Source organism: Hyperolius riggenbachi, chromosome 6 (genome assembly GCF_040937935.1).
Source record: "Hyperolius riggenbachi isolate aHypRig1 chromosome 6, aHypRig1.pri, whole genome shotgun sequence".
NCBI lineage: Eukaryota > Metazoa > Chordata > Amphibia > Anura > Hyperoliidae > Hyperolius > Hyperolius riggenbachi.
The window spans coordinates 30,474,834-30,488,756 of record NC_090651.1 but is presented as its reverse complement, the minus strand read 5'-3'; the positions used below and the strand labels follow the sequence as shown (position 1 = coordinate 30,488,756).

At 47.0% G+C, this 13,923-nt stretch overlaps 1 protein-coding gene across 1 annotated transcript in view; it reads left to right on the top strand.

Moving 5' to 3' along the window:
- The window catches only part of FAF1 (Fas associated factor 1), a 354,104-nt gene that overhangs the window by 93,780 nt on the left and 246,401 nt on the right, over window positions 1–13,923 (top strand). The window contains exons 3-5 of the mRNA XM_068239060.1: window positions 524–570; window positions 6,809–7,029; window positions 11,728–11,819. Of these exons, the coding sequence (XP_068095161.1) occupies window positions 524–570; window positions 6,809–7,029; window positions 11,728–11,819 (360 nt within the window). The remainder of the gene's footprint in view (window positions 1–523; window positions 571–6,808; window positions 7,030–11,727; window positions 11,820–13,923) is intronic.

The window sequence follows — 13,923 nt, the reverse complement described above, 5'->3', positions numbered from 1 at the left end:
CCACAACGTTAACATGCTCTCACAGAAGAGACCTAACCACTAGTCTAACAGTCAAAACATAATTCTTAGCTGGTGCTGCTAGCCATAAATGGTATACACATTTTTTCAAAAAACTGCTCCATAAGGGCTTACGTACACACCTTGAATATAAATCAGATGCAAATTATGTACTAATCTCTAATCTGAAAGGTTGAAAGCAAACTGAGGCCTCTTGCACACTGCATGCATTTCCGATTCCGCTTTTTAATCAGTTTTTACATCCGATTCCGATTCCGATTTGCAGTGTGCAGGGAGCAAACTGCGAATCGGAATCGGATGTAAAAACCGATTAAAAAGCGGAATCTGAATTGGAATCACTTGCAGTGTGCAAGAGGCCTGAAGCACATGGATGCAGCTAGCCATAAGCATACTTACATTTTTTGGACAGCAGGTGATATTGGCAGAGCTATCTGTCTGCAATGCAGGCTCTTTTGGAATTTTTCTTTGCAATATCTTATTTTCTCTTCTTGTTTTTTTTTTTCAGGCAGCGATAAATGGGGTGATTCCACAGGAAAATGGCATCTTACAGAGGTAGGTGATTGTGGTGAACTTGGTAAGTGTGTGGAGCTGTAAAGCGTGCCCATATCTACCACCTCCCCCGAAGGTACACTTATCACACATTTCCTGTAAGATTGGGCACTCTACTCCCAAATGTATCCGCATTGTCGGAAAGTTTTCGGTTAATGGAAGAGGTGATAAACGCACTGCTTCTGCTGCACCTGTTGTCTGCATTATAGAGTGGGCTGGAGGAGTACAGTAGCAGGATGTGTGCCAAGACATGGTGGGCGGTGGCTATAACTGAAGCTGCTCCTTTACTCGCTGTCCCAGGAGATGACGTCATAGCAACGGGATCGGCGGGCCGTTGATATCTTGGGCATATGGAAGTCGAGGACGTCTGTATATTACTCCCTCTGTATAAATCACTTGTGAGGCCACATCTGGAGTATGGGATACAGTTCTGGGCACCACACTATAGGAAGGACATTGACCTTCTAGAACGGGTACAAAGATAGGCAACTTAATTAATCAGAGGTATGGGAGGTCTCGCTTACCTAGAAATGTTTAAAAAACTGTGTTTATTTAGCTTGGAAAAAAAGATGGCTAAGGGGTGACCTGATTAACATGTATACATACATCAGAGGGCAATACAAAAGCATAGCCGATTAGATTTTTGTCCCTAGCCTTGTACAAAGGACAAGGGGACATGATCTGCGTATGGAGGAAAAAAGTTTTTTGCCACTCTAATTAGGAAGAGGTACCTTGCAGTAAGCATGGTTGTAATATTTTACTACAGGAAGTCGTTATGGCAAATTCTAAATCTACATTTAAAGCAACCCTGCAGTGAGGAAAAGAATACTTACCTAAGAAATGGGAAATCTGTGGAGCAATCTTGTTCCTCTCTCCTTGTCCTCAATCCAGTGATGTCCCCAGGTGAAATTAATCGACCTGCAGGTCAGGTACGTCTTAGGCCCTCGTGTCCCCCGAGTACTTCAGAAACAAGTAGATTTGTGCTGCGCACGAGCGAGTCCTCGCTTGCACAGTACGGAGGCAGCTGTCTTTGGAAGCACTTGGGATTTGGGTGCTTCCGAAATCTTCCAAGGAGTCCTAAAGGTGCCAGCTTTGAATGGTAGACAGCGGGGTAACTAGGAGATGTAGAGAGGACTGTGAAGGCTCTGTGGTAGGTATCTTAAAGGAACACTATCAATACCCAAGTGTTGTAAAATGACCTTAAAATAACTCCAGAGTTCTAAAGTTAAAGACAGGCTGTTTATTAAAGAGAGTCTGAAGCGAGAATAAATCTCGCTTCAGACCTCATAGATAGCAGGGGCATGTGTGCCCCTGCTAAAACGCCGCTATCCCGCGGCTTAACTGGGGTCCCTTCACCCCCCAAATCCCCTCCGTATAGCGGGGGAGCGCTTCCGCATTGGGGCAGGGCTAACCGCCGCAGCCCTGCCCCACGCGCGTCTGTCAGACGCGTATCTCCGCCTCTCCCCCGCCCCTCTCAGTCTTCCTTCACTGAGAGGGGCGGGGCAGAGGCGGCGATGCGCGTCTGATACACGCGACTAGAGGCAGGGCTGCAGCCGTTAGCCCTGCCTCCAGGAAGAGATTTTTCACGACCAACTTTGCGACCAAGTCTGCGGGGGTGGGTTTGGGGGTGCAGGGACCCCGTTTAGCCGCGGGATAGCGGCGTTTTAGCAGGGGCACACATGCCCCTGCTAACTATGAGCTCTGAAGCGAGATTTATTCTCGCTTGAGAGTCTCTTTAACTGCGTGTGAATAGAACTACAGAGGAGGTAACTTTAGGAATGAAGAGAAAAGATAACTCTCAGGTAAGTTTTCTCTTTCCTTATTATCTCCAGCATGATCTTAGTGAATTGAGGCCATTAGTGGATTTGAAGAATATTATCTGCATACAGAGGCTGGATCTGCCTATACAGCCCAGCCTCTGTTGCTATCCCAAACCCCCCTAAGGTCCCCCTGCACTCTGCAATCCCTCATAAATCACAGCCACGCTGCTGACAAACAGCTTGCCAGAGCTGGCTGTGTTTATCTCTATAGTGTCAGTCTGCTGCTCTCCCCGCCTCCTGCAGAGCTCCAGTCCCCGCCTGCATCCCTTCCCTCCCTGCTGATTGGAGGGAAGGGACGGGGGCAGGGACTGGAGCTATGCAGGAGGCGGGGGAGCAGCTGGGACTGACACTACAGATGTAAACACAGCCTCACAGCACGGCTGTGATTTATGAGGGATTGCAGAGTGCAGGGGGACCTTAGTGGGGTTTGGGATAGCAACAGAGGCTGGGCTGTATAGGCAGATCCAGCCTCTGTATGCAGATAACATTCTTTAACCTTCCTGGCGGTAAGCCCGAGCTGAGCTCGGGCTATGCCGCGCAGGAAGATATCTCAGCCCCTGGTGGGGCGATTTGCGCACTTTAAACTGCTGTACGTGCAGCTAGCACTTTGCTAGCCGCGCGTACAGCTCGATCGCCGCCCCTCTGCGGCGATCGCCCGCACGCAGCGGCGCAAGAGGCCCCCCCCCCGCCAGAGCCCTGCGCTGCCCGGACCAATGAGTTCCGGGCAGTGCTATGGGCTGGATCGGAGACGCCGGACGTCGGCTGACGTCCATGACGTCATTCCGATCGTCGCCATGGCGACAGGAGAAGCCAAACTGGGGAGCGCGTTATATACGCGTTCCCCTGTTTGCTTTTGATGCCGGCGACGATCGCACTAGAGGGACACATGCGCCCACTAGTGGTGTTTCATGTAGCTACCACTCTGGTAGCTTTACATGAAACAAAAACAAAAATTTTTTTAAAAAAAAAAGGATTTTTGCCTAAGTGGCAAAAAAAATTAACCGCCAGGAGGGTTAAACACACCTCGGGTTCTCTATAAGGCAAGATAAAACTTACCTCCACACAGTGAGAAAATTATGTTATCTCTTCATTACTAAAGTTACCGCCTCTGTAGTTAATTTACCTCCTCTGTAGTTAATTTGCGTCCTCTGTAGTTATTGTCACGCACAGTTAATTAATAGCCTGTCTTTGGCCTCAATTCACTAAGATCATGCTGGAGATAAGGCAAGAGAAAACTTACCTCCACACAGTGAGAGAGTTATCTCATCTCTTCATTCCTTAAAGAGGAACTGTAACGACAAAACGGCCCCTGGGGGGTACTCACCTCGGGTGGGGGAAGCCTCAGGATCCTAATGAGGCTTCCCACGCCGTCCTGCGTCCCTCGGGGGTCTCGCTGTAGCCCTCCGTACAGCGGTGACGCAATATTTACCTTCCTGGCTCCTGCGCAGGTGCTCTGATGCCTCTCGGCGCCGAAGTAGGCGGAAATACCCGATCGCCGTCGGGTCTGCTCTACTGCGCAGGCGCAAGTTTCCGGCGCCTGCGCAGTAGAGCGGACCCGACGGAGATCGGGTATTTCCGTCTATTTCCGTGACGAAAGTCGCCACAGCGCCCCGCTGGAGCCAGCAATGGTAAATATTGAACTGACACTCGGCACAGTCGCCGGCTGTTCGGAGGGCTGCGGCGAGACCCCCGTGGGACAGAGGACGGCGTGGGAAGCCTCATTAGGATCCGGAGGCTTCCCCCACCCGAGGTGAATACCCCCCAGGGGAGGTTTTTGTTGTTACAGAGTCTCTAAGTTACCTCCTCTGTAGTTATTTTCACATGCAGTTAATTAACAGCCTGTCTTTAACTTTAGAATTCTGGAGTTATTTTAAGGATTGAAGAGTTAACTTAAAGACAGAAGAGTTAACTTTAGGTCTGCTTGAGGTAAAATGTTTCATGAATACTACATGCCTCATCACCATGGTGATAACTCTAGAGACGTTATTAAAGAGAACCCGAGGTGGGAATTACTTTTACTATTGGGGCACAGAGGCTGGTTGTGCGCACTAAGACCAGCCTCTGTTGCCCCATCGTGTGCCTCCATGTCCCCCCTGCTCGCCGCTATACCCCCCGCATTGCTGGCTGTGTCGCCAGCTCAATGTTTACCTTGCGCTGTCAGTCAGCGCCGCTCCCCCGCCTCCTCCGCATCGGCGCCACCCGCCGCGTCACTTCCCTCCTATCAGCGGGAGGGAAGGGACACGGGCGGGTGCGCCGATGCGGAGGAGGCAGGGGAGCAGCGCTGACTGACAGCGCAAGGTAAACATTGAGCTGGCGACACGCTGCGTGTCGCCAGCAATGCGGGGGGTATAGCGGCGAGCAGGGGGGACATGGAGACACACGATGGGGCAACAGAGGCTGGTCTTAGTGCGCACAACCAGCCTCTGTGCCCCAATAGTAAAAGTAATTCCCACCTCGGGTTCTCTTTAAAGACAGGCGTTAAGCTTAGTGAATTGAGGCCAATGTGTGTAGGATTTAGCTTTATTGGAACAAATCATTCTCTAAAGTTGTGTCTGCTTCAATGCAAAGCCAGTGTTTTTTTGCATATCCGACTATTTTTCTATATATGAAAAGCTGTGGTGTCAGGTTTCACACACATTTTCAAATGTTTATAACAAGTTACATTTCCTCTGCACTGTGCAGACAGTTCAGTCAGAGACAGGCAGCTGGCTTTCTCTCACACAGGATTAACAGATGTAGAGTGAGGGATTTCCCCTGCCCTCATCGTTCACTGGGCCGTCGGATTTGGCCAGACTTGCCTTCAGTTAAGAGTGGAAGGAATTCGATACAGTAAATAAGAGCAAGTGAAATGTATCCAGCAATATTCACCAGCACTTAAGGAACTCTCTCAATCCCGGGTTAAAAAAAACATGTTAGTTCGATAGTATCTTCAGGTGGATTTGTTGGACATTGGTACGAGCCATTATACTTCGTCTCTCCCCCACCTCATTCAGGGTGAGCATACAATGAGTGACAAGGACAAAGAGGAGCCAAATAGGTGACTTTTGAAACTTTATCAGCCTGCCACTGTCACAGAAGGGTAAAATGCCAGGGAACCCCTGTAAAGGCCTCAAGGAACCCCGGCTGAGAGAGCCTGGTTTAGACCATAGATGAAATTTAAGATTAATGCCACTTAAAAGTGAACCCGAGGTAAAAATAAACTGATGGGATAAAAAAAATTATGTTTATCTTACTATTCCTAAAAATGACTTTTTTAGGTATCCCGGGTTTTTCTTTTTACATTTAAAGATTTACAAAGTAGGTTGAATGTTTTAGGGCCGTTTCACACAGTATTTTTAAGCCAAATGGATCCGGTAAAGTGGGTCCGGTCTCTGCTTCACCAGATCTGTATAGCTTGGTCCACGCATGTAAACGGACCTGATCACCGGTCGATCGGATCCGTTTTCACTCTGTTTGCCACAGCAGGTGAGGGAGGGCTAAAAACTTACCCTGGTATCTTCTTCATTGCACCTGGGCGGTAGACAGGGTTTCTTCCAGGCCTCCGTCGTCTTCCGTGTCATGTGACTACATGCGTTATGTGACTAGTCACATGACGCAGAAGGAAGCCTGGAAGAAGCCCTCTCTACCAGCCCGGCTGCAATAGACGCCTGGGTAAGTTGTGTGGCCTTTTTTTTTGCCCTCCCTCACCCGCTAACATGGCTGCTTCATCCTTTCTCACCCACCTGCCCGTTCAGGTACGGCCCAGTTCGCGATCCCCCTCCCCGTTCCGTTCTACCATTGCCCCCAATGCAGGGCTTCAGCTTCCGTTTCCGATCCGCTGGGCTCAGCTGTCTGGAAAAATTAGTGCTTCAGCAAAGTTGGAATGTACGCAATGGATCTGTACGAATGGACGCATGTGACCGCTTCCATAGGTTAACAATGGATCCGTTTGCATCAATTCAGTTTGTACAGTATCCGTTCCGCTTAAGGTCTGCTTTTTAATGCTAATGTGAACCGGGCCTTATTGTCTCTAATCAGTGGCAGCCTATTCATTGTCCCAGAGTTAGAAAAAGGTCAATAGTTCATGCATTTTATCTCTCCCTGCCCTCAGTTGTATTCTGCCAGGAAAACTTTTATGGCTTTAATTATCTTATCAGTGATGTTTACCATTTCCCTGACAACAAGGACAAGGCAGAAGCTGTCACTTCCATGTCTAGAAATAACTCTTTCAAGCAGCAAAATAAAACAAGTAACACAGCCTGGCTTTTAATATGCTTTGCAATATACATACACACGTTTTATCTCATCATGTCACATGTCACCTCGGATGCACTTTAACATACGTGTTTGCTGCTCTCCCTGTATGGGCTTCCTGATGAACACGTCTGGCCTTCTGATGAAGCCTGTTGGATGACCTTATATTTATTCTTGTGTATTTTCAGTGACTTCAGCACAGAGACGACACCGAGCCCAGTGTTTGGTCCGGCCGCTCAGCCTAACACGTCTGCATCCCTCACCTCCCCCTCGTCGTCCTCCACGTCAGCGTTCCGCCCCGTCATTCCTAGTCGGCCGGTGGTGGAACGTCTCTCGCGCATGCTGGACTTCAAGGTGGAGTACAGAGACAAGACTGCCGACGTCGTGCTGGAGGACAGCTGCTCTGTCGGTAAGAGGGTGACGGCAGTTATCACTTACTAGTTACTGTACCCTTGGAGGCTTTGGATCGATCACTGGCGACCTCTTCAGTCCTGTCAGGTGCAGCTCTGCAGAATGTTTATTTTCTGAGCGTTCCAAAGCCAGTACAAATAATACCTGGTCTCCCAGAACAATGCTCTAGAGTGGAGAATTCTGCATATCAAATTAGCCTAGGCTAAGCTTCAGTGGGAGGTCATTGTTACATACCTATTATTATTATTATTATTATTATTATTATTATTATTATGCTTAGTTAGTATTTTTATAGCACCAACATCTTCCACTGCGCTGTACAGAGTATATTGTCTTGTCACTGAACCATCCCTCATAGGGGCTTACAAGCTAATCCCTGCCATAGTCTTATGTCTATGTATGTGTCCTGCAGCGTATATATCGTAGTCTAGGGACAGTTTTAGGGGGAGCCAATTAACTTATCTGTAGGTTTTTTGAGATGTCGGAGGTAACTGGAGTGCCCAGAGGAAACCCACCCAGACATGGGGAGAACATACAAACTCCATGCAGGGATTCAAACTGGGGACCCAGCGAGTGCTAACCACTATGCCACTGTGCTGCCATACGTACCAATATACAGTAATATATAGATATAGGTGTTTCTGATGCTGAAACCGGGAAAAGAAAATGGATGTATAAGTGGGTGTCCTGAATAAGGTATTGCATTCTACTATTTGTGTCTTTAACTTAACGGGGTGTCTTTTAAAGTGTACCAGAGCTGACTTAATAGGAACAAACAATACTTACCCGCTGCTTCCTCCACCCCTTAAAGGGAAGGTCCAAGCAAAATAAAAAAATGAGTTTCACTTACCTGGGGCTTCTACCAGCCCCATGCAGCCATCCTGTGCCCTCGTGGTCACTCACTGCTGCTCCAGTCCCCCGCTGGCAGCTTTCTGACCTCGGAGGTCGGCGGGCCGCATTGCGTACGTTTTTACGCATTCCCACTAGTGCAGGAACATTAACACATACATTTTACGCATTACTGGTTCAATGCGTAAAAATTTACGCATAGAACCAGTAACGCGTAAAAATGTATGTGTTAATGTTCTTGCACTAGCGGGAATGCGTAAAAACGTACGCAATGCGGCCCGCCGACCTCCGAGGTCGGAAAGCTGCCAGCGGGGGACTGGAGCAGCAGTGAGTGACTACGAGGGCATAGGATGGCTGCATGGGGCTGGTAGAAGCCCCAGGTAAGTGAAACTCATTTTTTTATTTTGCTTGGACCTTCCCTTTAAAGGACCTCTGTCGCGAAAATCTTAAAATTTAAAATGTATGTAAACGCATACAATTAAGAATTACGTTTCTTCCAGAGTAAAATGAGCCATAAATTACTTTTCTCCTATGTTGCTGTCACTTACAGTAGGTAGTAGAAATATGACAGAAGCAACAGGTTTTGGACTAGCCCATCTCCTCATGGGGGGCTCACAGGGATTTCCTTATTTTCAAAATGCACTAAGTGAATGGCAGTTGCTCTGTCCAACTGCCAAAAAAAAGTGTGCAGCTAGCAGGGAGGCTGGCCAGTATCTTTATATAATTATTTTTTAGGGAATGTCTTTATAAAGAATAAAGACCATGCTGAGTATCCCCTGTGGAGAGATGGACTAGCCCAAAACCTGTTGGTAATGTCAGATTTCTACTACTTACTGTAAGTGACAGCAACATTAGAGAGAAGTTATCTATGGCTCATTTTACTCAGGAAGAAATGTATTTCTTATTTGTATGTGTTTTAAATTTTAAGAATTTTGCGACAGTTCCTCTTTAAGCACGTGAGTCCCTCGCCATCCTCCCGCGGTCTGCCGTTCAGCCACAATTAACCCCGGTAACAGGCTCAGTTGCGTCAGTCGTGGCCTTCTGCGCATGTACAGAAGACCCCTGAGTGATGCGACTGAGCCTGTTCCCGGGGCTGATCAACGGCAGACCGCGGGAGGATGGCGAGGGATTTGCACGTGCTTATGGGGTGGAGGAAGCCCCGGGTGAGTATTGTTTCTTCCTATTAAAGGGAGCCTTAAAGGAATTGTCAGGCAAAAAAAAAAGTTTTTACTTACCTGGGGCTTCTCCCAGCCCCATGCAGCCATCCTGTGCCCTCGTAGTCACTCACTGCTGCTCCAGTCCCCCGCTGCCAGCTAGTGTCGTTTTTGCTGACCTCGGGGTCGGCGGGCTGCATTGCACACATTTTTACACATTCCCACTGGTGCAAGATCATTAACACATACATTTTTACACGTTAATGGTGCATCGCGTAAAAATTCACAATTCCTTTAAAGGTACACTATGGTGAAAAATTTTAAAATTTCAAAAATGTGCAAACATATACAAATAAGAAGTACATTTTTTAGTACTAAAAAACGAGTAAAATTAGCCATAAATTACTTTTCTCCTATGTTGCTGTCACTTACAGTAGGTAGTAGAAATCTGACAGAAGCGACAGGTTTTGGACTAGTCCATCTCTTCATTGGGGATTCTCACCAAGGCTTTTATTCTGTATAAAGATATTCCCTAAATAGGATTTAAACAATGATGCTGGCCAGCTTCCCTGCTCGCTACAGTTATTTGGCAGTTGGACAGAGCAACTGCCATTCACTAAGTGCTTTTGAAAATAAATAAATCTCTGAGAATCCCGCATGAAGAGATAAACTAGTCCAAAACCTGTCACTTTCTATAACCTACTGTAAGTGACTGCAAAATAGGAGAAAAGTAATGTATAGTTCATTTTACTTTGGAAAAAACGTACCTCTTATTTGTATATGTTTGCACATATTGAAAATTTTACAATTTTTTGCCATAGTGCCCCTTTAACTGAGAGGGATATGGATGTTTCCTTTTAAACAATACCAGTGGCCTGGCAGTCCTGCTGATCTCTTTGGCTGCAGTAGTGGCTGAATTACACAACTGAAACAAGCATGCAGCTAGTCTAGTCTGACTTCAGTCTGAGCACCTGATCTGCATGCTTGTTGAGGGACTGTGGCTAAAAGTATTAGAGACACAGGATCAGCAGGAGAGTCAGGCAACTGGAATTATTTTAAAAGGAAAACCTAAAAAAAATATGCAAAATATATTTGCTAGTCTAAAAAAGAAAAAGACCAAGATGTTTATAGATTCAAACAAATGCACAGCAGAGAACTGGTCTTGTAAACACTGGGATTCGTATTTCAGGTCTGAAGTGGTTCTTATTGGTAATAAATAAAGAACAAGGCCAGGTTCACACCAAATGAGAAAGCAGCGCTGCACATTGTTGTGTACAGTAAACATACATTCAATGAAAAGTATGCTTCACTGCCACTGTTAAAGTACACGGTTTTTAGGAAACGCGGTGCAAGCGTATACAGCATGGAGTTAAACCGCAACGCAACCGCTGCACTGTGAACATTGCATAGGTGGCGCTTTGCGGCAAGCTGCATTACAAAGTGGCCGTTAACCACTAAAAACGTATCCTAAAGGTGCCAGGATGAGCAATCAGATTGGGTACAGTTAATGGAGCCGATTGACAATGAACGATTGTTCTATTGATCGTTCCGTTGTTCAGATTGATTCTATTAGTCTCGAATTGCTTATTTTCTCCTCCATTGGTGGGCCCAAACAATAGTTTCCAATCGATCACAAGGAGCGGACAGTCTTTCGGTTACGCTAATGGGCTCCTTAACCACTTGCCGACCGCACGCTTATACCGTGCGTCGGCAAAGTGGCAGCTGCAGGACCAGCGACGCAGTACTGCGTCGCCAGCTGCAGGCTGATTAATCAGGAAGCAGCCGCTCGCGCGAGCGGCTGCTTCCTGTCAATTCACGGCGGGGGGCTCCGTGAATAGCCTGCGGGCCGCCGATGGCGGCTCGCAGGCTAAATGTAAACACAAGCGGAAATAATCCGCTTTGTTTACATTGTACGGCGCTGCTGCGCAGCAGCGCCGTAAGGCAGATCGGCGATCCCCGGCCAATCAGCGGCTGGGGATCGCCGCCATGTGACAGAGGACGTCCTGTCACTGGCTGCACAGGACGGATAGCGTCCTGTGCAGCCCGGATCACGGGGGGGACAGGTAGGAGAGGGAGGGGGAGGGAATGTCGCCGCGGAGGGGGGCTTTGAGGTGCCCCCCCCGCAACATGCCTGCAGGCAGGAGCGATCAGACCCCCCTGCACATCATCCCCCTAGGGGGGGAAAAAGGGGGGCGATCTGATCGCTCTGCGTACCCGCTGATCTGTGCTGGGGGCTGCAGAGCCCACCCAGCACAGATCCCATCAAACAGCGCTGGTCCTTAAGGGGGGGTAAAGGGTGGGTCCTCAAGTGGTTAAAGGGACCCTGAGCAGTGGCCTAAATTGAAAATCTGGACTTACCTGGGGCTTCCTCCAGCCCCCCATAGCCAGCGAGGTCCCCCGGCATCCTCTTGGTCCGTTACGTGGTACCGCTGGTTGCTCCGGTGACTTCGGCTGAAATTGGGCATGCGTGCACCTGGAGTGTCATCAGCCCAGGAAGCCACAGGTAAGTCCAGATTTTCAATTTAGGCCACTGCTCCGGGTCCCTTTAAGTCACTGAGATGCTGATAAACCCATGTTGATGCAAACATTATGCTTTTGTTCACATTTACACCCGATTAGCATAATGAGTGTTTAACTCTATCTTGTGTATTTCAGTGGTTTCCCTAACTTTGCCTTTTCTGTTGTATTTACAGGTGACATTAAGCAGATCTTAGAGAATGAGCTTCAGGTTCCGGCATCCAAAATGCTGTTAAAAGGCTGGAAGTCTGGAGATGTGGAGGACAGCGTAAGTATAACACACACATGGAGGGCCACAACTCTCTGCACAGTATCTTCCACGCTGTATCCAGATATTAAAGAGGAACATAGTTACATAGTCATTTGGGTTGAAAAAAGACATACGTCCATCGAGTTCACTGTAGAACTGTAGAGAAAATAACATTATGAATAAAGTTTACTTTTTTTTTTTTTTACAATATTAATTTATTGATTATTTAGCCAGTGTTTATTGTAATATCTTTTCTCAACCTGATATACATTCTGAAATGTATCACAGGTGGTGACCTCTTTCATTCTGCCAGGTGATCTGTGCGGAATGTTCTTTACTGAGAGTTCTATGCATAGAGGAAGATATTGCTTGCTTGGCAGTTGGAAAGAGCCATTATTCCCCACATTGCAACAAGGTTCACAGACCGGAAACTGTCAGGACCATGGTCATGACATCACAATGTGGGAGGGGTTTCACCACAGTATCGGCCACACAGACCCCTCCTGATGATCTATTCGAGAAAAGGGAAAGATTTCTTATGAGAAAAGGGAGTACCAGCTACTGATTGGGGTGAAGTTGAATCCTGGGATAAAGTTCCTCTTTAAATACCAAAAAGAAAAAAATAGTTGTAGAGCATGCGTGGGGGTGGGGGTGAGGGGCTGTTGGCTTAAAGAGGAACTCCAGTGAAAATGTAGTAAAAAAAGTGCTTCATTTTTTACCATAATTCTGTATAAATGATTTAGTCAGTGTTTGCTCATTGTAAAATCTTTCCTCTCCCTGATTTACATTCTGACATTTATTACATGGTGACATTGTTACTGTGGGCAGGTTATGTAGCTGTTTCTAGCTGTTTTGGCTGTTAGAGACAGCTGTAAACAGCTATTTCCTGTCTGTGAACATTGTTACATTGTGGAAGTTTGCCCAGAGTACCGCGGTACTCAGAGCTTCTTGTGGGAGGGGTTTCAGCACAAAATCAGTCATACAGCGCCCCCTGATGGTCTGTTTGTGAAAAGCATTATATTTCTCATGTAAAAGGGGGTATCAGCTACTGATTGGGATAAAGTTCAATTCTAGGTTGGAGTTTCTCTTTAAGAGGTAAATTAACTTATGTCGCCACCTCTTGCCAATTGCTCTCCCTGCTGCTTTTCTGGCAGGGTTCACACTAATCCGTGTGGAAAGCGAATGCTAATGAATGTCAATGAGAATCCACATGTCATGTGCAAATTTATGCTACGAGATGTACATTTGTAGTTCTGTACAAGTGCATTTGCTCTAACGCAACCTCACTGCGATTGCACCTGCAAGTAAGAAAATAATTAATAATTTTGGTATAACATTTTCACCTACTTTTGGTCCTTTTTTAATTGCAGAGTTCTGTTAAGTTATTTTAAAGACAAGATGAAAAATTATCTCCTAGGAGAAAAAGTGAATTGAATGCTTTATGCTTAAAATGAACCTAAACTAATAAAAAGTTTCACTTACCTGGGGCTTCTACCAGCCCCCCTGTATCTGCGCTGTCATTCAACAATGTTCTGGTCCCCCGCATCGTCTGAGTTTTGCGACTGGCCAGTCAATAGCCTCTGCGCCTGCGCGGCCCTGGATGCTTCCTCTTTCCTGGGCAGTACAAGATTTTCTTGTACTGTGCATGCGCAGGACGCTCCCAGTGGCGGTAGCGTGATCGAGGATGCGCGTAGCCAGGGCCACAGATGCACAGTGGCCATGGACTGGTCAGTTCGCTGTAGAACAAAACTTAGTCGCCGCAGAGAACCAGAGGATCGCTGAATGACGCTACATGCACAGGGCGGCTGCAAGGGGGCTGGTAGAAGCCCCAGGTAAGTGAAACCCTTTTTTTGATGTTCTGTTTAGGTTCACTTTAACGCTTACAATGAGGAGAAAAACAAAACACATCCTCGTTCTGAGTAGGATTGGAACAAATGCTGAGCGAGATCTTTTTTTGCTGCCTCTGTTGCCTTTCTTCTCACAGTGTAAATACAAAATAGGACTGTGGGCTTCCAGCAAAGGCCGATTTAGAATTAGGACTACAAAAAACATTTGTTTCTCAGTTGGTAGTGTTTTTATTTCACTTCAGGTTTGCTTGAAGTCTGGAGAGTGCACAAATGCC